The sequence below is a fragment of the Accipiter gentilis genome, chromosome 10, assembly GCF_929443795.1.
Source record: "Accipiter gentilis chromosome 10, bAccGen1.1, whole genome shotgun sequence".
Taxonomy (NCBI): Eukaryota; Metazoa; Chordata; class Aves; order Accipitriformes; family Accipitridae; genus Astur; species Astur gentilis.
In genome coordinates, this window is record NC_064889.1 from 39,802,114 (window position 1) to 39,825,095 (window position 22,982).

General features: G+C 60.8%; 2 protein-coding genes across 9 annotated transcripts in view; both read left to right on the forward strand.

Annotated features, from left to right (window-relative positions):
- Positions 1 to 209: 209 nt before the first annotated feature.
- On the forward strand, positions 210 to 18,007 carry CEP131 (centrosomal protein 131). Of its 6 annotated transcripts, none has more exons than XM_049811832.1 (26): positions 210 to 235; positions 2,148 to 2,440; positions 3,501 to 3,586; positions 4,342 to 4,456; positions 4,876 to 4,994; positions 5,538 to 5,651; positions 5,763 to 5,912; positions 6,307 to 6,424; positions 7,232 to 7,348; positions 8,353 to 8,521; positions 8,670 to 8,770; positions 8,899 to 9,081; positions 9,430 to 9,624; positions 9,766 to 9,903; positions 10,490 to 10,615; positions 10,716 to 10,832; positions 13,466 to 13,568; positions 13,902 to 14,103; positions 14,389 to 14,496; positions 14,694 to 14,811; positions 15,016 to 15,090; positions 15,177 to 15,319; positions 15,620 to 15,797; positions 15,880 to 16,076; positions 17,557 to 17,617; positions 17,719 to 18,007. In XM_049811832.1, exons 2-26 carry the CDS (start codon positions 2,264 to 2,266, stop codon positions 17,791 to 17,793), a joined length of 3,285 nt encoding a protein of 1,094 aa, XP_049667789.1. In that variant the 5' UTR covers positions 210 to 235; positions 2,148 to 2,263; the 3' UTR covers positions 17,794 to 18,007. The 6 variants fall into 6 exon arrangements, with proteins under 6 accessions (XP_049667789.1, XP_049667792.1, XP_049667793.1 ...); XM_049811831.1 differs by lacking the exon at positions 210 to 235 and adding an exon at positions 1,266 to 2,026; XM_049811836.1 differs by lacking the exons at positions 210 to 235; positions 17,719 to 18,007 and adding an exon at positions 17,320 to 17,371 and having other exon boundaries at positions 1,265 to 2,440.
- A 4,801-nt stretch (positions 18,008 to 22,808) lies between these two features.
- AATK (apoptosis associated tyrosine kinase) overlaps positions 22,809 to 22,982 on the forward strand; it is a 28,531-nt gene continuing 28,357 nt past the window's right edge. For all 3 annotated transcript variants that reach the window (XR_007507463.1, XM_049812025.1, XM_049812026.1), the window contains exon 1: positions 22,809 to 22,951. Coding sequence is in view for 2 of the 3 variants with exons in the window: in XM_049812025.1 (XP_049667982.1) it covers positions 22,867 to 22,951 (85 nt within the window). In the remaining variant the exon portion in view is untranslated. The remainder of the gene's footprint in view (positions 22,952 to 22,982) is intronic.

Below are 22,982 nucleotides of genomic sequence, written 5' to 3' on the forward strand. Positions count from 1 at the left end.
CCAGCTCTTCGCCCCTCCCCCCTCCTCAGGCTCCGCCTCTCCCCACGCCCCCTCAGACCTCGCCCCTCCCTCCCCCAAGCCCCACCTCTTCGCCCCTCCCTCCTCCCACCCCTTTCTACACCTCAACCTACCACCTCTCTTCTCCCAGCCCCGCCCCTCCCTTCCCATTGGTAGTCACCTCCCTTTCCCCCGCGCCCCGCCCAATGGCCGGGGCGGGGCGGTGCGCGCGGCGGCGGTAGGCTGCGCTCCAGCGGGCGCGGGGCGGCTTGAGGCGGGGGGGGACCGGGATCGGGGCCTGCTCCGGCGGGGGGACCGGTACGGGGGGGCCGGGGCCTTGTAACGGCTCCCGGGGCCCTTCGTTGGGGGGGTTGGAGCTCGGCAAGGAGGGGCCAGGGCCTCAGGTGAGGCCGGGGGCCGGGGCTGGGGCTGGGGCTTTAGCCTGGGCTTGGCCTCGCCTTCGGTGGTGCCCCCCCCTCAGCAGGCCCCGGGGGGGGCGGGGGGGGGGTGAGGGTCCTTCTCACTCTCTTCTGGGTCCTTCTCACTCTCTTCTGGGTCCTTCTCGCTGCTTGGAGACCCTTACCCATGTCATCTCTCATGTATGGGGCCTGGGGGGTCCTGAGCCTCGGGGGTCTGGGGGTCCTGGGGGGGGGAGGAGGTCCTGAGCTTTGGGGGTCTTTGGTTTGGGTGTCCTGGGCCTTGGGACCTTGGGGATCCTGGGTCTGGGGGTTCCTGGACTTTGGGGACCTTGAGGCCCTGAGTCTGGGGGTTCCTGGACCTTGGGGGTCTTGGGTCTGGGGGTCCAGGGCCTGGGGGGGGAGGTTCTGATCATTGGGACCTTGGAGGTCCTGAGCCTTGGGGGTCTTTGGTTTGGGGTGTCCTGGGCCTTGGGACCTTGGGGGCCCTGAGCCTGGGGGGTGCTGGACCTTGGGAACCTCGAGGTCCTGAGCCTTGGGGGTTTTGGGTCTGGGGGTCCTGGGTCTGGGGAGGAGGTCCTGAGCTTTGGGGGTCTTTGATTTGGGTGTCTTGGGCCTTGGAACCTTGGGGGTCCTGGGTCTGGAGGTTCCTGGACCTTGGGAGACCTCGAGGTCCTGAGCCTGGGGGTTCCTGAGCCTTGGGGGTCTTGGTCTGGGGGTCCTGGGCCTCGGGGGGGAGGTCCTGAGCATTGGGATCTTGGGGCTCCTGAGCCTTGGGGGTCTTTGGTCTGGGATGTCCTGGGCCTTGGGTGTGGGGGTCCGGAGCCTTGGGGGTCTTGGGTCTGGGGGTCCTGGCCCTGAGCGGGGGGGATCCTGAGCCTTGGGACTTTGGAGGTCCTGAGCCTTGGGGGTCTTTGGTCTACGTGTCCCGGGCCTGGACTGTGGGCCTGAGCTCTGTTTTCCCAGTGTGAGCCCGGTGGTTTCCATCGAGAGCCTTTTGTTTACCCGGGTTGTTGCAGCCTGAGGCATTGCCACAGTCTCCGGTGGAGCCCCAAGGGGAGGCTGAAACCAGACCTGCTGGGGAAGAGGGGTTTAGGGAGGATTTGGGTAGCAGTATTTAAAGAAATAAAGTGATGTCGTGATGGCGTTTGCCTGGGGACAGCCACAGCTCCTGGCTCATCGCTGTGGCAGGATGGAATGCAAAGGGATAAAGCGGGCAGTGCTGCCTCCCAAGCTGGGAAGGGGGCTCAGAGGGGAGGGCACGGCCGCTTCTGAACAGCTTCTTGGCAGAAATGGGGAGCGCTTGGTGGGGGAAGGATCTCTTGGGAGCTGCCCAGTTGCTTCTTCAGCATCGCTGCCCAAGGAAGGGTGCTGGGTGAGCTGAACCCCCGGCCATGGTTGAAGGGGCCGTTCTGGGCTCGCATGACCCTCTGTCAGCCATGGTCTGTATGGAGTGAAGGAGCCCGGTGTGGGGAGCAGGGCTTTTCTCAGTTGTTTTAGGTACCCTCTCGCCTTGAAGTGAGCGTCCCAGTCTGTAAATGGGGCAACGGGATGTGGGACGGCCAGGGCGTTCGGTCAAAGCAGTGAGGAGATGGCTGCTGGTGTTGGGCACTGTGAGTTCACCTGGGCCCTCTCCAGGTCTTGTGTTCAGGGTTATTTGGTGTGTGGAAATACGGAGGAAGATGTTTTGTCCCGTTTGAAAACGGTTACATCTCTCTGTGCTGGCATTTGTAGGAGACAGCTAGGAGCAGAGCACGTTGTTTCTTTGCCACACGAGGCTGGATGTGCTCTCTGTGCCTTCGCTTCTCCGTCTGTGCTGTGCTTCCAGGACCCCTTCGTTCTGCTCGAGCATGAAGAGCACCCGCAGCAGCTCCTCCTTCCAGGGTGCCGGTTCTGGCAGCGTGGATCTGAGCCTGACGGGTCTCCCCGCGCCCGTCTCGCGGCGTCCCAGCAGCGCTTCTCCCGCCAAGCACATGGCACGCTCCGTCTCGGTCACTGCCGACAGCAAACCGAAGAGGAACGCTTTGGTGAGTCTTGGGCAGGAGAGCTCCTTCGTCTCTCCTGCTGCTCGGGGCAGGGAGGCATGTGTGTGTGGGCGAGCATGTGGGATGCCTCAATGCAGGACCGCTTTGCCATCTGCCTGATGCTGGGCTGTGCTGATCCTGCAGGCTGAGCTTTGAAGCGCAGTATGGGGCTGGAGGTGGCACTGGAGAGGGCCCTGGCTCCCCCTGCCCCAAAAGTGTGTAGCGTGGCTGGGTGTTTATGGAGAGCAGCCGCACCGCCTTCGTGAGAGAATTGGGCTGGTCCAGGTGCTAGTTGGAGCTGCAGCTCTCGGTGCTGCAGTGCCATGCGCTCTCTCCAAATCTGATCATCCTCAACGATCGGCTGCTTGTTAAGTCTCTTCTCAGCGCTTTAACATATGCAGAATAGCAAGCAGGGAAGCGTCAGGCTTCACTCTTTTCCCTTCCTTGCCCTTCACCTCCCTGTGCCAATTTCCTTCTGGAAACTCCCGAGTTCCTGGTATCTTCTGCTGGATGCTGCGGCGCTTTCAGGCCCAGCCTGCTCCTTGCCGAGCACCCTCCATCCCTGCTGGGGTCAGCAGGAGCTGGGGGCTCGGTGTTTCGCTGAGCAGAGGTTTCTGTGAGTGTTTTTTCAGCAGAGTGAATGAGCTCCAGGTACTTAAGAGGCTCTGTTAAGATCCAGTAGTGGAGAGTCTCTGTGCTCTTTGCTGAGTAATCCCTGCTATCTTGGCAGCCTTCGTTCACACTCGTTCCCAGGGCAGGTAACGAGCACGGCCCTTCTTGGCTGGGGAGCTCGCACAAATGAACACGTTCCTGCTGGCTCAGCAGCAGCACAGAGGGAGCGAGGTGTCATTGCACTCTGCCTCAAGGAGAGGTTGGCAGCTGCGGGGATATCGGAAACATCGTGTCGGGGTTGTTTTGAAGGGGGTGGAAGGGTCGCATCACCAGCAGTGCTATTTTAGGATGCCTGACTCACGGGGGAAGCCTGCCTAGGCCAGGCATCCCAGCTCTGCCTGCCTGTGCTTCTCCTTAGCATTGCTGCTGATTTTAGCTCTCTCCCCCACAGGAAGATGCAGGATCCCGGGCAATGAACAACCTCCGGAGGTCCAACAGCACCACCCAGGTTAACCAGCGGGTGAACAGCACGCGCAGGTACAGCTCCAGCCACCGATGTGTGTCCGTCTGTCCCGTGGATGGGGCTGTGTGAAACCCCACCCATCCATCTGACCTTTCTTGTCCTACAAGGGAACCAGTCTTTCAAAAATGTACATTAAGCTCTGTCATACACATTGAGGGTTATAACCTGGCCTTGGAAAGCCAAGGTCTGGCTTTTTGTTTGGGTGTTTTTGAAGGGGACGTCACTTGGTTAGGATTTGGGGAAATAGAGCGTATTTCTGTGGTTGGGAAGCCTCTGTCACAAAAGACACTCAATTTAATTCCAAGGGACAGGACCATTCAATTACAACAGCCCCTCATGGACCCTCTGGACCATAGCTGGACTGTGTTAGCAGACAAAAAGTTCTCCTTTTGTCTCCAGTGACCTCCTAGAGCTGTCTCTGTATCGTGATTTTTCCATTCTCTTGTTGCCCTGTGCCCATCCCTTTAATGTATTCTATCTCTGCACATCATGCTGAAATCTAAAGCTCTGTGTAAAAAAGAGTCATTCACAGATTTCATGACTGTGTAATGATTCTCCATCCCTTTTCTCCTCTGGGTCATGATGACAGGCAGTAGGTGTGCCTTGGCTCTATGCTCTGCATGTTGTCAGAGCCTGCTTCTCGCTGAAGCAGCCTGTGCAGGGTAAGAATCCTGCTATCGCTGTCCTGTTGCTCTGTGTCTGCATGCAATATTAACTCCAGAACACATGTTCTTTCCTTCTCTCTGCCTTCCCTGGGTTTGGGCTGAAGCTCAGAGCAGATGGGAGACTTCCTGACTTTCTTTGAGAGTGGTTCTGGGGGAAGAAAGAAACTGGCGAGTCTGAGCAAAACCTCCCCAGAAAAGAAAACCACGTGGAACATCTTGGTGAGGACAGGGACATCCTGGGGTGGGTGGGCTGTCAGCTCTGCCTTCCTGAGGAGTTGGCTGGGTTTGGTGGAGGAGTGGGAGGGTTTCCCTAGAGCTGAAGATGGGGTGGTACATCTGTGGCGGCCAGGCTGGTCCTTCCTCAGTCTGCGGTCAAAGCTGGCACGGTTTGAATAGCCAACATGCTTGGCTGGTCCTCTGGCCTCTGTTGGCCTTGTTTCTGGCCCCGGGCTTTTGGATCTTCACTTCCATGCTTCTGGTGGAGGCAGGCAGAGGCGCAGGCAAAGCCTTGAGGCTGCCATGCTGTGGAACAGAGGTTTCTTGCACGGTGAAGAAACGGGCTTGTGAAGGAAGAGGGTGGTGTTTGAGGACGTGGGTTTGGTGCTTGCCTGCACTTACTCCTGCTGACTCCGTGGCAGGATGATCAGCCGCGAGCATTCCCAGGCCCCTCCGGCTCTCGTGGCGTTGAGCCACCAGCGGGGATGAGGAGGAAAGAAGCCACCATGCTCCTGGCAGCCAACTTCACTGCCAACAACAGGTAGGAGAGGCAGCGCTGAACTGGAGCCGGTCTGGTGTTGGGAGGAACCATGCCAAGAAAGCACTCGGGCAGAGGAGGGGGTGACGGTGGTCTGCTGCTGCCAGGGCATGGGGGGTCAAGCGTAGGGCAGACTGATGATGGTGTGCCAGGCTGGCTGGCCAGGATGCGTTTGGAGGCCATGCGGGAGCTTGATGGATGCGTGGGAGAGGCTGCTTTCGCTCTAGGAAAGGGAACGGGTAAAACTTGAACCCTTCAGGGCCAGGAGAGACTTAAGCCAAGGCTGCGTGTAGAACAGCCTGAACAGCAGGCTGTTAAGTCTGCTCGGGCTGTGTCTGTCTGTGCGTCAGGTAACAGCTACTGAGGAGCAAGCTCTAGGGAGCGGGTGAGTTGCTTTCTGAGGCTTCGCCAGCTCCTCGCCTTGGGAGGTGCTCCAGATGGTCACAGTTGGGTTGAGGGTTGCAATGCAGAGAGTCTCCGTCGTTGGTGTGTGCTGTCCCCTTCAGATCCAGCAAGCCCTAATGCCTCGTCTTCTCTCCACAAAAGGAGCAACAAGGGCGCAATGGGCAACTGTGTCACCACCATGGTGCACAACAACTACTCCACCACTGAGAAGGGCCCCGCACCCAAAAGCTCCAACCAGGCACCCAGTTCCCTCAAGTAAGTGCAGTGAGGTCCCGCCTTGGAGGCTGTGCTGACCCTGTGTTCCTGTGCTGATGTGGCACGGGTTGGGGCAGGATGGTGCCAAGTAGCTTGTATCTTCTGCCTTAGCAATGTTGTCAAAGCGACCTCAAATGAGGACGGTGAAAGCAGCAGCTTTGTAAAGTCTCAGAAGAATTTCTCCAGCAACAACATCATGACCCGCAACAACAACAGCAGCCTGCCTCGGAGGAAGGAGGTGACCGAGGAAGAGGCAGAGAGGTGAGGCAGAGCCGGTGCGTGATGGCTGGTGGAAAGAGGCAGAACGGTGCCAGGTGGAGGGGTGAGCTCCAGGGGAGCTGGTACTGGTTTGTTCTTGTCCTATGGGGCTTCAGATTTGGGAAGGACCCCTCTTAGGGCACCTGCATTGGCCGATTTACCCTCCCTGTGACTTGGCTCTGAGCTTTTGAGTTGTCTGCATCAAAGGTGCAAGTTCCTCCCACCCCGAAAGTCAGCCCAGGAAAAAGCCTCGTCGAATTGGGGTGTGAGGGGACAGAACAGGTCCCGGTGCCATGGGCAAGCTGCCTGTGCTCTGCTGCAGTGGGATGGGGTGGTGCTTCCCGGCCGGCAGCCAAGGAGGACCCCGGGGCCATGGTGACCCTCCCTCTCCCTGTAGGTTCATCCAGCAGGTGAACCTGGCCGCCGTGACCATCCAGCGCTGGTACCGACGCCATTCGCAACGGCACAGGGCGGCAGCAGCGGCTCTGGGGCGCTTGCTGGCTTCCAAAAGGGAGGTCAGTCCTGTCCACTGCATTGTAGCACAGACCCTTCTGTTACCGACATCTCGCTTGCCTCGCTGGTGGGAGAATTGGAGTCCCTTTAGTCACCAGACCCCCCCAACTGAGACCTGAGCTGTCAGAGATGAGGGGGCTTTGGCTTTGCATCTAGCCAGCCCCTTGCAGTCCAGAGAGCCGGGGAAGGGCCCTGTCCCCACAGAGATGTGCTGGCTGTTGAGGGGGAAAGCCTGGGTTTGGTTCTGGAGCAGGGGCGGGGGGGCTCAGGCCAGGAGCCCCTGTGCTCAGCACTGCATGGCTCTGGTCTACCAGCTCCCTTCAGCTGTGAGCAGGCAGACGCTTGGCAGTAACAGCACAAATCCTGCAGAATTCTTATTGTCTCGGACACGCTAGTGGCCAGAGGAGGGATACCCTGTCTCAGCTCATCGTAGCGAATCAGTAACAAGTTGGCTCATTAGAGAGTGACGAGTCATCTGCAGCTATTTGTGTTTCTTTGTGTTTAATTATTTATCTCAATAACAAAAAGTACTGTAGCTCTTGCATGTGAGAGTCTATTTTTAAGCCTTGTCTCCTTGGTGGTTTCAGACCCAGATGACTAATAATTGCATTTAGTATCTAAAGAAAATAAGCTGCTCTAAAGTGGAGCTTTTCTGAGGGCTCTTTACCTGCATGGAGGGGAGGATTAGAGGGATGGAAAGCCTGGATATGGGGTGACCTCAGGTGCGGTGTGCCATTTCCCACTTCTCTGCTGTGGGTGGTGGGCGCTGGAGAGCTCTCAGTAATATTTTTGACCCTCCTTTCTGGAAGGAAAGGCAGCAGCAGATGGAGGAAGGGAATATCCTGGATTTGCATGAGAGAAAGGATGAGGAACGCCGGAAGATTCGAGAGGAGAAGGCACGCCTGGCCCGACGTGCTGCTATCCAGGTACGGACAAGGAAAAGGCATTGTGACCTGGGTGAGGCCAGTTTGTTGGCATCTTCTTGTGAGGCAGCGAGAGGGCCTCTCCTCTGCATCTCTAGGGGCTTTGCATGACGCAGAATTAGAGCCAGCCTTGGAAATGGAGTGTTCCCTATGGAGACGGAGGTGCCGTAGAGCAGTTTCCCGTTGTGCTCCTGCCAAGCCTTGGCAGCTCATTCAGAGCTTGCAAAGATGGTGCTGATTTCGATCTGGTTTTTGGGAAAAGGGTGACCGTGTTGAAACAAGGAGACTGTAACTGCAGCTCCTCGGACAAGAGTGCCCTGGGAAAGGGACCCTCCTTGGGAGCGGGGTCCCTCCAGGGTGGCCTGAGTTTCCTTCCTTCTCTGTCTTCGCCCTGTTCTTGCATCCCTGTTTGCAGCAGGAAAGGGCTGGTGCTCCTGGGGGACAGATGGAAGGCTGGCACATACTATGGGGAGTCGCATGTTGGCTTGCGGTACAGCTGAAGATTTTTTTAAAACCCCGGTTTCTCTTTGCCCTAAATGGAATCATGTTTCATCGGGGGGGCTCAGGGGAGACACAGCAGTGAGCAGCTGGAGAACGGAAAAATGCTGCAACAGCCTTGCAAACACGTGCTTGTGCCTTAAGTGACTTCCCAAAACTCGGCTAAGGCAGCCCCCTGGGCACTGCGGCATCGCCATGCTGTGCGGTACTTGGCCCTTGGGATTCGAAGGCCCTTTACAGAGCAGCAAAGGACACTGCGCAGGGGCATGTGAGCAGCCCTTGTTCACATGTGGAGCTGGCAAGACCTTGGCCACCACAGAGCAGTGAAGAGCAGATCTGTTGTTCCTGTGCTTTCTCTTTCTCTAGAGTTGTCCTTGTTAACCCTTCAGCAGCGAGCATGTGGGTTGTTGCTGTCTCACAGGCCCTTGCTAGCACTTAAAGCAGTGCAGGAGTGTGTCAAAGCATGCCTCGTGCTGGGCAGGATGCTGATGGCTTGTCTGTCCCTACAGGAACTGCACCAGAAAAGGGCCCAAAAGGCTTCAGATGCAAAGCGCTTGGCAGAAGAAGAGCTTGCGCGGGTGAAGGAGAGCAGAAGGGTAGCAAAGAAGAAGCCTGCCAAACCTGCTTCTACAAGGAACGTCAGTCCAGCCAGCAGCGTCGCCAAAGCCAATAATGCTGGTGAGTCCCTTCTGCAGGTCTCCAAGCTTTTGGAGCAGTGTCTGACATGAAGGGGAAGGAGGAGGATGGAGGGGTGGTTCTCATTCTGGGGAGCTGCTTCGAAGGGGCTGATTGTTGCAAGTGCCTGAGAGCAGTCTGGTTCCTGCAGAGGCCAATTTCCACTCAGTAGCTGCAGAGCCAGAAGAAAGTGGCCTCGCAGACCTTGGCTCCGTGCCCTTGCGGGACCCTGGGGCAGACGACAAGCTGCAGGTAGGTCTGGCTTTGCCTCATGGGGCTCCTGGCACCAGCTATTCTGCCAGGGCAGCTTTGGAGCCTTCGTTGACCTCTGGGGAGATCCTTCAAACTTTTACTGCAAGGTGCATCGTCTTCTCGCCTAGGATGTGAGCTCCAGAGAGACGGGTGGCGAGGATGTGGAGACAGTGGTGACTGCTGTCAGCAGGACTCAGTCCAAGGTCACTCTCAATGAGCTTCTGGACACACTCAGGCTGTTGGAGGAAGAGCCAGAGCTGCTGCCCCCACCGAAGCTCTTCAAGAAGGACAGATATGCCTGGGTAGACAGGGTAAGCAGAGGTCTGAGGCTGGTCATGTCCACCCTCAGACAGCGACGGCTGCCTGGTGAGAGCAGGTTCTCCTATGGGCTGCCCTCTCCCAGCGCTTGCTGGGTGGTGGAGGGTGAGAAACGCAGCTGGTTCACTGCCAGAGAAGTCAGTGGAGGAGTTTGCTGCAGCCAGGGCTTGGGCATCTGTAAGGAGGAGCAAAACCGTGCAAGGGCTGTGGCAGGAGTGGGGTTAGCATAGAGGATAAGGCTGGGGTGCAGTGGGAGGACTGGGCTCCAGTGATGGAGAAGAGCCAGCACCTCTTCTCCTGAGCCTTCCCCTGGGTGCTCATTCATGGCTGTGTCTGCCCAGCAGGAGGCCAGCTCCAATTCCCTGACTGCTGATAATTTGGAGAAGTTTGGGAAGCTGAACCACTCCCCGGGGGTCCCTGAGGATGGGGCTCTGCTCTCGGAGGCCAAGCTCCAAAGCATCATCAGTTTCCTGGATGAGATGGAGAAGTCGGAACAGGAGAGGCCCAGGTCGGCCGCCTCGGCCACGCAGCGGGAGGTGAGCGCTGAAGTGAGAGCCCGTCTGTATTGGAGAGGTGGTGCGAGACCCTGGTGGGAAGGGTCTCTGGTCTCCTGTCTCCTTGTCCTGATTCCAGGTGGTCCCCACCACTTTTTTAATAATTTTTTTTCACTGTGGCAGGGTCTCCTCTCGGAAGAGGAGCTGGCTCACTTGGAGCAGGCATCGGCTGTTGCCACAGAGGTCACAGGCTCCATCATGAGGCTGAAGCTGGAAGTGGAGGAGAAGAAGCGAGCCATCAGCCTGCTGCAGACGGCCCTGGTGTGTGAGCCAGATGCGCTTGCTTGCTGGGGAATGAAGACCAAGAGCCCTCAGCAGATGTTTCTTGGGGCTGTGGCTTTGAAGCACAAGATCAGGGCTCTGTGAATAGGGTTTCCCATCTGTGTCCCCAGCAAAGTACGGCAGCGCTCCTGGAGCTAGTGCCAATAAGCCGGAGGGCCAGAGGCTGCCGGGTATGCCGCAGTCCCAGGCACTGTTTAGCGTGGGAAAGACCTGCAAGGTCCTTCCCAGCCTGGTGTGGGCTTCACTCAGATTTCTCCTTGCTGCCCCCCTGATTTGAAAGGCATCCTCAAACTCCCTGTCCTGCCAGGGGCCTGACTAGTCCAGAAACCCTTGGTCAGGACCTGCACTGAACTCTCTTGTCCTCTGTCCCATGGGGGTTTGGGTGGTCCTGCTGGACAGTGGGGCAGGAGGTGTGAGTACCAGGGACTTTGATTTAGCTGTGTTCCTCCTTGTTCTGATATGACACTGCCTTCCATGTTCAGTAGTTACCTCCTGTACACGTTCTGAGGCTGGTGTAACTTCTCCCTCTAATGTCTTGTGGCTATTTCTTCCCTACATCCAAAAGGCTCAGCAGAGGGAACTGACTGTCCGGCACGTCAAACAGACTGAGAAGGAACTCAGCCACCAGCTCAGGCTGCAGAGGGAACAGTATGAGGCAGCTATCCAAAGGCATCTGGCCTTCATTGACCAGGTAATCTCTCATCCCAACTTGGACTGATGCTTCTGAAGCCAGAAGCTGAGGTGGCTCTACCCTACCTGGCTGTCTGATGCCTCTTCTTTACCCTGCCCAGCTCATTGACGACAAGAAGGTGCTGAGTGAGAAGTGTGAGGCTGTGGTAGCTGAGCTGAAACAAGTGGACCAGAAGTATGGCAAGAAGATCACCCAGATGCAGGAGCAGCACGAGCTGGTGAGGCGATAGGAAAGGTTGGGGGGACAGGGAGAGGAGACGTGCCATGGCCAGAGTTGGTTGGTTTTGCTCAAATGGGGCCTCTGCCCAGAGCAGTATGGTTTCTCTCATCTGAGTGGGGCCTGGTTGTTCTGGGAAGCCCTTCTCTGTGCATGGAAAGTCTGTATCACCCACAGAGTTTTGCCCTGGCTCCCCAAGAGGCTGCTGTCCTCTGCTGCCCAAAGCCAGGTGCACGGGACTGACCAGGAGACAGTGCCAGCTCCCAGGGACTCTGCTCGGAAAGTCCCTTCCCACACATCCCGCTGTGGACAGAGCTCTTCCCCCTGCTGAGGGGTGACTGGGGGACCTGTCTTCGGCAGAGGTGAAAGCAGGCGCTGGCACAAACCTGATGCCAGAGAGGAATTTATACCTGTGGCCATATCCTCCTGACCTGGGTGATTTTTCAGCCCCCTTTGCAGGAGCAAGGATACTCTCAGAGCTAAATGGGAATAAGGTTATAAAGGAACATGGAACATATAAGCAATAGTAGCAGACATCTGTGGGTTTCACTGGCCTGCTACGCTGACCAGTGCCGGAACGCACAGAGAGCTATTTCCCTGGTGAGGATGTGGTGCCTGCTTGTAGGAGCTGGCTGTCAGCTTCCTTCGGGATCGTGCAGAGAGCTCCCTCTCCTGCAGACAGAGACAGCTCGGCTCGCCCTGTGCCAGGCCTGGCAAGAAAGCAGTGCCGCTGCCTCGCAGCTTGGCCGCAGGGCTCGTCCTGGCTCTGCTGCCCCGGTCTCTGCTCACCCTTGGCTTGCAGTTGAGCTCATGCCCAGGGCTCTGGAGCAAGGCAGACGTTTGCACCAGTCTGAGCCTGTTTAGAGACGCCCTCACGCAAACAAAGCGAAGGCTTGCTTGGCTCACTTTGCATTACTGTTTCAGCCTGAGTTCTGAGCCCAGCTGAGAGGAAGAAGCCAGCACAGTATTGCTGTGTGTGGTGCCTGGAGGGGCCCCTTCTCGTGGAGGGACGGGGCTGGTTTTGCTGCTGCAGCCTGCGCGGGGCAGAGGAGGTGCCTCTGTTCTGTCTCGCTCCCTGCTCGCAGCAGGGCAGCAGCAGTGGGAACGGCCCGGGATCCTTTCTATGTTTGCTCTGCAGCCCCTTTGTTGTCCCTGCTCCTGGTGAGCCGGGCTCCTGGCTCTGCTGTACGGCTCCCTGCTTCCTCTGCGTGGTGGGGGAAAGCCACTGAGTAACGTTTGTCCCCTGTGGGCGTCCCCTGGTCGTCAGAGCAGGCTCCCGACCATGCGGCACACTCCCCCGTGCTGCCAGGCCCTTGGCACATCTGTGTAACTGCCCAATTTGGCTGTGCCTCCCCTCATTCCTGTGGGACTCCTGCCTCCCCGTCTGCCCTGCTGTGGCTCTTGCATACACACGGCTGTTTGGTCTTGCCTCTCTCCCCTCCCGTCTTCCCCTCTCCCCCGTGACTCTGCGATTCCCCTTCTCTCTCCATCCCCTCCTTTCTTTCTCCCCAGGTCTGGCGCACTTTGGGCCCCTTTTGCGAGGTAAATGTGGTCTTTGCTCTTTTTTTGTGCCTTGCCCTTCTGCTCTCACACCCTGACCTGTTCCGGCTCCGCAGATGCCTGCAGGCAGCAGGGCTGGGCTGGAAACTCCCTGCTCAGAAGCAGGGTCAGCCCCATGAAGGAACCCCTTCATCCCATCTCCCCAGGCCGTGTGCTGAACTGCTGCCTTCCCATGTTGATTTTCCTGCCCTTTTTCCCCTAAGAGCAAGTCCCAGGCTGTGTGGGTGGCCCCCTGCTATTCCCTGCCCCTCTCTGCATGGTGGCCAGGTAACGAGCTCCTGGGTGTCCAGCCGCACACTCATCCTCTGGAGCTGTGACATGTCCCACGTCCTCCATGTGGACATCACCTGCCCGTGGTGAAATGGAGCCATTTCTGCTGGGCCTTCCATCGCCTGGTGCTTTTGCTGAGAGGAGTGCTGGGGAAGAGCTCCGTGGGCAGCAGGGCCTGGGTGTTTCTTCAGCTTTTTTGCTGGTGAGGAGGGCCAAGGAGGTAAACGGTGGCAGAGGAGGAAGCGAGGGCAGCGTCTGTGCCTGGGCTGTGCAGCGTTCAAGTCTTTGAAGAGTTTTGGGGTGCTGCAGGAGCTTGGTCTGCAGTGGTACTGTGGTGTTGGGAGGTGTGCCTGTCTGTCTGTCCTCCTGCTGGAGGGTCTTCCATGTGAGGGAGAGGGAAGGTTGGAGAAGAAAGCATCTTCACACATGGCCATCTGCTGACAGATGGGCTGCCCTGCATGCAAGGACCACGAGCAGCCCTGAATTCTCCTCTCCTCTCTGTAGGTGCTCTCATGTCTCAGCCAGTGAGTGCTTTCCCAAGGGTTTTGCTCTTTTCCCCCATGCTCAAGGTCTGTGGGGCAGCATCAGTCCCATCCCATGAGAGAGGAGAAGGTACTGGGAGAGCATGGGACTGCTTCTCTGGACTGGGAGAACATGCCTGGCCTGGGCTCTGTGAGTCATCTGTGCGGAGCTCAGGCCGTCTGCTCTTGCCTGCATCTTCCTTCTCAACAGCCGGGCTCCCAGACTAACAGGGGTTTTCTCCCCGAGCTTGTTTCTGAAGCTTTCCTGTTCGCTTCCAAACAGGAGATTAAGAAACTGAAGGAACTGATGAGCGCAACCGAGAAAATCAGGCGGGAGAAGTGGATTGATGAGAAAACCAAAAAGATCAAAGAAATCACCGTGAAAGGTATGGGCACATTCCCTCGGTGGTGGCTGGAGTCGGGCTGGTGCAGGGGTTGTGTCCATGCTGGTCCAGGAGAGTGGCCGTGTCTGCAGAAGCTGCTGGCAGCTCGGGGAAGAGCTGCTCGGCGTGGGTAGTCTCTGCTCCCTGTGTTTGGTAGAGACAGATGCTAGAAGGCAAGAAAACCTGTGCATGCTCACCCCCCCTTTCTTACCAGCCCTTCTTTGCCGAGTTGATGTGTTTGCAGCCTCCTCACCAGCTGGCCAAGACCAAGGGCATGGATGTTGGTGTCTGGAGAGCCCTGAGGCTGAGTGGTAACTGTCCTTCCCGCTGTCTCAGGGCTGGAGCCGGAGATCCAGAAGCTCATCGCCAAACACAGGCAGGACATCAGGAAGCTGAAGATGCTGCACGAGGCCGAGCTGCTGCAGTCGGATGAGCGGGCTGCCCAGCGCTATGGCCGACAGGCAGAGGAGCTGCGGGGTCTGCTGGAGCGGGAGAAGGAGGAGCAGAGCCAGCGGGAGAGGGAGCGGGCCCGGCAGCGGTATGTCATTGCGGTGGGGGCCTCAATGGTGGTTTGGGGCTCACGGCACGGGGGTGGTATCCAACACACATGTGCTGGTGGGTTCCCGATATTTGTAGGAGTTAATATCCATGGGGAGCAGCCCCTTTCTCTCCATCGTCCCTGAGGTGGGAGAAGGTGGTGAACCAGGGGCATCCTCCAGCGTCAAGCCCCTGGTTGGCCGCAGAAGGGATGGAACGGGTCGGGGTGGAGAGGCGGACGAGTGCCTGAAGGCAGGCACGTCCCTGAGGCTGCTGTGCCCTGCAGGTGCGAGCAGCAGCTGGAGCAAGAGGAGCAGGCGCTGCAGCAGCAGCGGCGCCGGCTCTACGCCGAGGTGGCCGAGGAGAAGGAGCGGCTCAGCCAGCAAGCGGCCAGGTGAGTGGGCTGGCAGCGGAGCCCCCGCGGTGGCCAAGGGCTGGAGGCAGCCCGAAGCTTGGGAGCAGTGGGGTTGGTTTCCCCAGGCCAGGCTTTGGTGGGAAGAGGGCTGGTGCTCGAGATGGGCTAAGAAGGCGAGCAGCCTGACGAGGCTGGGTTGGCGCAGATGTTGGGAGGTGCCATTTGTGTGCGGACAGGCAGAGAGCGGAGGTGGAGGAGCTGCGGCGGCAGCTGGAGGCGAGCAGCTCGGCCGTCACCAGGGCGCTGAAGGAGGAGTACGCAAAGGAGAAGGAGGAGCAGGAGAGGCGGCATCAGGTCTGGTTTTCCCCTCGTCTCTGGGCCCTGGATTGCTGTTCTTGGGTGCGAGAAGCCTGGTCCCCAGCGTGTGACTGTGGTGACATGCGCTGGCACTGCTGAGCCTTGTACCCCCACCGAGGCAGTGCCAGGGATGCTGCTCCCAGCCAGTGTGGGGTGCCGCGGCTGCTGGAGCTGAGTGGGTGTTTTCTTGTCTCTCCACAGGCAGAAGTGAAGGTGCTGAAGGACCGGCTGGAGATGGAGAAGCAGGCCTGGGAGGCACACTACATGAAGAAGGAGGTAACAGCAAGATCTGCCCTTCTCCAAAGGGACCACCCTCGGGCTCCAAGAGGGATCGAGGCAACATTTGCCATCTCTGTCCCCAGGAAGCCTGGCTGCTCTCCCGGGAGCGGGAGCTGCGGGAGGAGGTGAGAAAGGAGAGAGACAAAGAGATCGAGTTGGTGATCCAGCGGCTGGAGGCCGACATGTCATCGGCCAAGGAGGAGTGCGAGAGGGCAGCAGAGAACAGGTAGGGGGGAGAGGGGGGAGGGAGCCTGCGAGTCCCAACTCTTCAGGGGGGCTTGTCCCCTTCCCCTGAGCCCTCCATGTTTCTCCAGCTGCAGCTTGTGGGTGTGAGCAGCATTAGTGCAGGAGGGAGTGGTTGGTGGGGGCAAATTTTACCTCTCACTGAGGAAACAGCCCTGAATTTCCCGTGGGGCTCTCCTCCCTTCGCTGCTGTGTCGTGGTCCCTCCTGCAGCACGAAGGTGGCTGGGGATGGTCCCTGCAGTGCTGGGCTGAGCCAGACTGCCTGTCCTTTCCTCCTGTTAGGATTAAGAGGATCCGAGACAAGTACGAGGTAGAGCTCCAGGAGCTGGAGAGGTCTGAGCGGAAGCTGCAGGAGCGCTGCAATGAGCTGAAGGGGCGGCTGGCAGAGCTGGAAGGGGAGAGCATTCGTCTGCAGGGCCTGCTGAAGCACAAGGAGCAGGAGGTGGAGGAGATTCAGAAGGTGGGTGCCCTGCCTGGCTCTGTCCCTCTGCATTGCTCTGTGCCTGTCAGCGCCTTAATGTCACCTTTTTGCCCTGCTGCAGGTGAGGGACCAGCTGGCCCAGGAGCGGAGCAGCCTGGCAGAAGTGATCCGGCAGGAGTTTGCTGACAGGCTGGTGGGGACAGAGGAGGAGAACAAGCAGCTAAAGGCAGAGATGGCGGAGATGAGAGCCCGGCAACGCCTGGAGCTGGACAGGGTAGTGCGGGAGAAGGACAAAGAGCTGGAGGAGGTTCACAGGAGGTGAGGCTGCCTGGGCTTCGCTGACCTGGGCTGGGCTCATAGCTGGGGCTGTGGGCGCAGAGTTGTCCTGGGGTGCGTTGCAGGAGCATGTCTGCAGTGCTGGATCCTCAGGCATGGCTTCCAGTCCTGTCAGGTCAAAATGGGGAGCAGAGTCTCACCCGAGCTGGCTGCCTGGTCAGCCAGCGTGAATCCTCTGGCCCTTGTGACTTCTAGCCTGCTCTGTGTCATCCTGTCCCCAGGGCTGCTCCCTTTCATGCCTGGAGGCGGGCAGCTGGAGCAGTGTGAGGGCTCCTGCCAGGAGAGGCCAGTGGCGCACAGCTCCGTCTGCGGTTCCTTGCTGGCAGGAGCACTGCAAGCCAGCCCAGTTCACGAGGGCTCTGCTGTGGGTAGTGCATGATACCGGTGATTGCAGCCACAGCATCTTGCTCTGCAGATTTGCCGCTCCAGAGGGGCCAGGCAATGGATTCCACCCCCCCCCTCCCCCCGAGCATAGGGGAGAGAGCAGCCTGCTGCTGGGTCAGGGCTCAGGTGGCCACTGCACAGCCACGGAGGTTGACGGCAGCTGAGACGTCCCCAAAATGTGCCGGGGCCCCAGGCTGTTGGCTGCAGGGAGCAGGGGCTGTGCTCGCGAGCAGGGCTCCGGCACTGCGGGGCTGTGCTGCAGGGCTTGGCTCCATCCTGCACTCAGTGGGGAGACGGTGCTGGGAGCCGGGCTTGGTGTCAGGCAGAGACGTAAGGCTTCCTCTTCCCTCGAGTCTGCCTCGTGGGAGGCATTTTGCAAGTGAAAGGAGAATCGGAAGGGGAAGCGCATCGTCTCCTGCAGGAGCTCTTTCTGCGTGGGGCAGAGCGCTGTGCTAAGGACTCCAGCGTGGTGCAGAGCCGTCCCTCCTGTCGGTGTCTGTTCAGAGCTGCTCACCACCAGCTATAACAAGAGGCTGTTGTACGAGCACCCGGAGCTTGCTGGCTTTCCCAGATCTTGCCAAGTGATTCCCACTCGCTCTGAGAGCCAGGGTCATACCTTGAATATGAGATAACGAGGATCCCCTTTCTGCTTCCGTCCCTTACGTACAACATGGCAAAGGTTGAAACGCAGGAAGTCTGGTGCTCTGAGAGCCGTGGGGAAGAGTCCAGCCATGAAGCAGCAACCATGGGCTTGAGAAATGGGAAGAAACTTAAAATCCCCTCCCTGTGGTCCTGTTAATTAATTAAGTCTTGTGAAACTAATGTCCCCTTCTTCCTATAGATGACTTGATCCAAACTACATGACGTTCACCAAAGGAATTAAGGCCCTTCTGGTGTGTAACGGCACCCCGAGCCCAGAGCCGCTGCTCTTTGGCTTGCTGCAGAGCGCCGGGTGCGGGGAGAGGGGCTATGCCTCCCCCGGTGCTGAAATCGCCCTCCTGGGGCCCAGGGTCAGCCTGGCGTTTGGGGATGGGCACTGGGGATGGGGTCCTCAGCCTCTCCGTGTCCATCTGCTCAGGGTGAAGACGGCGGTGATGAAGAAGGAGGAGAGCGTGAGCAGCCTGCGGAAGCAGTACGAAGTGAGTGAGGGGGGCAGCCGGCCCTGGGCCCCCCCAACCCCTCGGGCTGTAGCTCTGTCCCGGGGCGCAGCGAGCTCTCCCTCTCGTGTGCTCTGTTGCAGGCGGCTATGCAGAGAGCCGACCGCCTGGAAGCCCTCCTGGAGCAACAGCGAAAGCAGCTGCTGGCCACCAAATGACCACCCTGCCCTGCAGGGCTGGGGGTGCGCCGGGGCCCCCGCTGGACCTGCGCTCGGGGGGAGCGGACACCCGTGCGCATGGGGCTGGCGTCGGGCTCTCCCTTCCCTCCCTCTACCCTTGCTTTTTACAGCCCGGTCCCCGTGCCGCGGCCGTGAGCCCTGCCAGAGCACTCGGTAGCCTTCAGGTGTTTGGTGGTTGTGTTTTAACAATAAATCTGCGCTGGTTTCTACGGCTGTTCCTGTTCCACCTGTGTCCCCTGGAGGAAGGGAGAGCCTCTGCTTGCCTGGCATCCGCACCTTCCTTTTCTTCACTGGTGCATTTCTCCCTCCCTGTGTGTGTATCAGTGCCAGGGCATGAGCCGCTCTTCCTCACGGTGCGAGCGGGCGGCAGACCCTCCCTACCCTGTGTTCCTGCTTCCCAAGATCTTCCCCGTGGTGGGATGCGTGGGACCTGTGGGTTGGGTCTGCGGTGGGGCACGGGAACCTCCTTTTGCGAGCAGCCGGAGATTTTGAAGTTGGGGGGGCCAGCCTGAGGACCCCCTGTTTTGGCTGGTCAGGGAGGGATGGGTGGAGGTGGGAGCTGTCACCCAGCAGCCCAGGCACATGGGTGCTTGCTTTTGATGCTGCGCCTCGCTCCCCCTCCTAAAACAAAATACCCAGGATGATGCGGGGAGGCACGGCCGGGGCAGGACGTGATCCCGCAGCCTCTGCTACCTGCAAATCTCTCGGCACCCCGTGACAGTGACGGGAAATGCCTGGGCCGGGCCGGCGGCATCTGTTTCCTCTCGGCAGGGAGCGTGCGACCGCTCCTCTGCTGCCTTTTCCCTCCAAGGAGGCCGGGGCTCGGTGCGGGGGGCGAGCAGATGTTTGCTCGTCGCATTCCCAGGCTGTTTTCCATCCGTCCTGCCTCTGCGTGCGCTCAGCTGGGCAGCGTGGGGAAGGAGGTGGGCTTCCCTCTGCCCCGCGGCAGCGCGGCCAGAGCCCCCCTTCCTCCCGGGGAGACCCCACCGCGATGTGGAGCTGCAGGGTGAGGGGCTGAGGGCCCCTTTGGCACCCTGGGAGGCTGCCGCGGAGCTCGGCTGCTTTCCGAGCATTTGTCCTGGCGTGGGTTCCCGGCTGCAGCTTGCTGGGGGGATGCGGTCCCAAGGCACCCATGGGTGCCATCAGCCCACAAATGCCCCTTATCCCTGCCCATGCTTTGGCACTTGGCGTGGATTTCCTAGGACCTGGGCAGCTCCTCCAGCCCCAGAGTGCTGCTGGCTGGGTAGCAGGCAGCTGGGTCCTGTCCGGCCCCTTTCCCTTCTGGCTGATCCGCCGGCTGTGCCGGTCTCTGCAGCCCCTCTCAGCCATCCGAACAAGCAGAAAAGGACGGGGAGGAGCACGCAGCCCCGTTTTGCCGGGAAAGGCTGGGCACTGTGCTTGTTTTCGCTGTTTTTGCTTTTCTGACGACTGTTTCCTGAGCCCTGCTTCCGTCCTCCACCCCTTCGCAGCCTCCGCTTGGGCCACCCAGAGCCTTTTGCCAGTGTCTCCTGCTCCTGGCCCAGCGCAGCTCAGGCTGGGTGCTGGAAACTGCTGTGGTTAAATCGATCAATAGTGCAAAATCTGGCGTGGGAGGAGAATTGGGGATCGGCCCCCTCCCTGCCTGTCCTGTGGGGGGCTTGCTGCCTGCACGCAGCCCCGTTGACCACGTGTAGGATGGCAGCACCCTCTGCCCTGTCCGGCATCACCGGCTGTGGTGTGAGCACCCCTGGGTGCCCCGTGTGCTCCTGCAGCCTCCCCTGGGGCTCAGCCCTCCCCTGGGGCTCAATTCTGCAGCATCTTCCCAGCCCTGCCCCTCCTCAGCATCACCAAGGCTAATTTCTAGGCCAGTGCCCGGTTCAGGCATGAATAAATCAGCGGCGTTGCATAACCGGCGATGCAGATTTTCACCGGATGGCTGCCTGTGCCCTGCCGCTGCGCCAGCGCCGGACACCCACCTCCCCGCACCCCGGGGGTCCCCTGGGACCAGGGCTGTCAGCCGTGTGGTACAATCCCCGTCCCTGTCGGCACAATGGGCGGTTAGCAAGGCTGGCAGTGGCAGGGTGGCCGTGGCAGGCTCTGCCAAAGATCCCCAATTAAGGACCCCCTCTCCCCCCGTCCCGGGATTAGGATGGGATGAGCGGAACCCAGCGGCTGCCGGGGAACCCGACCGGTGGGCCGGGAAGGAGGTCAGGAGTGCAGGGTGCTTTTGGCAGCCGCCGCGCAGAGATCGCGGCTCAATCTGGTGTCTGCCCCGGAGGGGATTAGCCGCAGCCCCAGACAAATCAGCCGGGAAGCTGGAGCAAGTTGGCAGGATCCGTGCGGGGTAATCTCCCCTGCTAATTGGGGCGAGCGTGCTGCTCGCCTGCCTGAGACGCGGCAGCAGCAGAGCCCGGCCGAGGAGGGGATGCCGGTGGGGCTGGTGCCACGTTGTGCCTCTTGCCGGGCACGTGCCTTGCCCAGGGTGGGACTGTCCCCGCTGTAGCCCCGAGTTCAGGGCTGCACCCTGGGTGGTGCCTGGGGGGTCCTTGCTGGGGCTTTTGGCCTCAATTCTTCTTTGGGATCTTCCCCTTTGCAGCCATGTCAGAGAACTGCAAGGAACCCGGGCAAGAGGAGGGTGGCTGGGGGCGGGCCCAGGGGTGGTGGGCAGCACTGGGGGTGGTGGTGGATTTGGGGGACCCTAACAGGGCTCAATCCTGCTCCTGGCCATGTCAAATGGAGCTGCTGGGGCTGAGTGCCAGGGCTGTCGCCTGGGCAAGGAGGGTGCCCGGGCATGGGGCTGCTGTGCAGAGGGTCCCGGCTGAGCTGGGGGTCCCAGGTCTCCCCAAGGAGAGCAGGGCAGTGCAGCCGGACTGGGCAGGCACACGCACCGTCCCATCTCTGAACTCATCCTCGTCCCCCATCCCTATCCTTATCCTATCCCAGCCCCAGCCCTACTCACCCCTGTCCTTGTCCTCTTCCCCATCCCATCCCATCCTCATCTCCATCCCATCCCCATCCCAGTTGTCATCCCCATCCTATCCTGCCCCAGATACGGGTTGTGCTGGGCTCCTGCATGCCGGGAGGGAAGGGATGCTGGGCACCGGGGCTGCCTCCGCGAGGAGCTGCCCTGCCACCCCCAAACATGTCAGCCGGACGATTTCATCCCCTCCCACCCGCCGAAGCCACCGCTGCCCCGGCCCAGTGGCAGGAGGGCCTTGAGCTCGTCCTCTTCCCGCCCCGCTGGTGGGTCCGGCTACGTGTCCTCGAGGTGCTGAGGGCGGCTGGGACAGGTGGGTGCCCAGCACGGGCTGCAGGATGGGCTGGTGGGTGCCGGTGAGGGCTCCGCGCAGCCGCCCGCCCCCGCCTGCATCCAGGCTCGCCGTGACTCAGCCGACACCGGCTCAGCCGCACGAGAGGAGCGGGACTGGCCGTGCAAGCCATCCTGCCGGTGCGTGGCCACCCGCTCCCCACGGCACCCCGGCTGCTCCGGCAGGTGCAGATGCCACCGCAGCTCTGAGAGAGCCCAAATCCCCCCCCCGCTCCAGGGTGCCAGGCACCGTGCCGGGGCAGTGCCGCATTTGCTCGGCTGCTCGGAGGCCCGAGAAAGCATATGGGGGAGATGGGGGGATTCCCAGGCTGTGCCAAGCAGGCGTGCAGGGACGTGGCCCTTTGCACGGTGAGGGGGGACCCGGGACTCAGGGGGTGGCTGGTGACAGCAGTGGGGGGCAGTGGGCTGCACCCTGGCTGGGAGGGTCACTGAAAGCAAAATGAGTGATGGGGGGGGGTCAGCGGTCCCCTGCTGCCTCTCACAGAGGGATCTTGGGGCCTTGTGGGTCGGAGCTGCTCCGGAGCAGCAAAACGTGGAGGCTCGGGAAAAGCGAGCTGGCTCCGGCTGACGGGAACGTGTTTATTCTCCCAGCAGCCTGTAATTTTTCCAGCCCTGTATCTATTTGCGGCGACGTGACATGTGCAGCGTGGTGTTCTTTGCAAGCTTGAAGCCTTGTAAAAAATTAATCGTGTACGCAAAATTTGGCTTTAAATATTAAAACCGATGGTGGGGAAGCGTGAGCCCCCTTGCTAAGACCTGAGTCCTGCACCGGGCGGGCCGATGTCCTGCAGCGCTGGCTCCCGGATGGGGGCTCATAGGGCCGGGCTGGGCCCATCCCACCACAATCCTGAAGGAAAGTCCGACCTGGGTCCCGGCCGCTCTCTGGGACCGGGTGGGCTCGGTGACCGGCTGCACCCGCAGCTTTGCCGGTGTGCTGGTTGGGAGCTGCCCGGGGCTGCGGGTGAAGCCGTGGGCTGTTCCCTACCAGTGGGTCGGGACCGTTCGGTTTTTAGAGGGTCCCATATTCGCGGGCACGGTCCCACGTGCCGGGGCTGCGGCGTCGAGCACACGAGGCCGAGCTGTGCGGCCCCGCGGCGGGGCAGCCCCACGGGCACCCCACGCCGCGGGCTGGCCGGGCCGGGTCTGGGGGCTGCGGGTGCAGAGCCGGGGCGCTGGGGGTGTCCAGGTGGGGCGCGGGGTCGGAGCGCGGGGCGCGTGGGACAGCGCTGGGGGGGGGCAGAGCCGCCCGTCCTGGCCCTGGTCCCCATCCCGGGTCCCATCCCCGGTCCCGGGATGCCGGCGGTGCCCGAAGCGGGTCAGAACCAGAACAGCGGAGCCGGGGTGCATGTGTGTGTGTGTGTGTGTGTGTGGGGGGGGTGGTGGTCCCGGTCCCCGCTCCCCCCGGCGGGGGGCGGGGGGGGTATTGGGGTGTCCCGCCGGGTCCCGGCCGAGCCGCGCGGGGGCGGCGGCGGCAACGACTCCGCGTCCCGGGGGAGCAGCGGGTCCCGGTGCGGCCCCGGGGCTACGGCTCCGCCACCTGCCGCCCCCGCCCGCCGGAGCCCCGCTCCTCGGCGGCGGCGGCGGCGGCGGCGCGGCCCCTCCCCGGGGCACGGGGCGCGGGGCCGCGGCGGCCGCCATGGAGGAGGAGCCGCCGCCGCCGCCGCCGCCGCCGCCGCCGCCGCCGCCGTGCCCAGCGCGGGGCCAGCGGCAGCCGGCGGCCGTGAGGCTCCCGCCGCCGCCGCGCCATGGGCCGCCTCGCCGCCGCCGCCGCTGCCATGTCGGCCGCTTTCCTCAGCCCCAGCCTCGCCTTCAGCTCCCACTTCGACCCCGGTGAGTACCGCAACCCCGCGGGCGCCCGGTA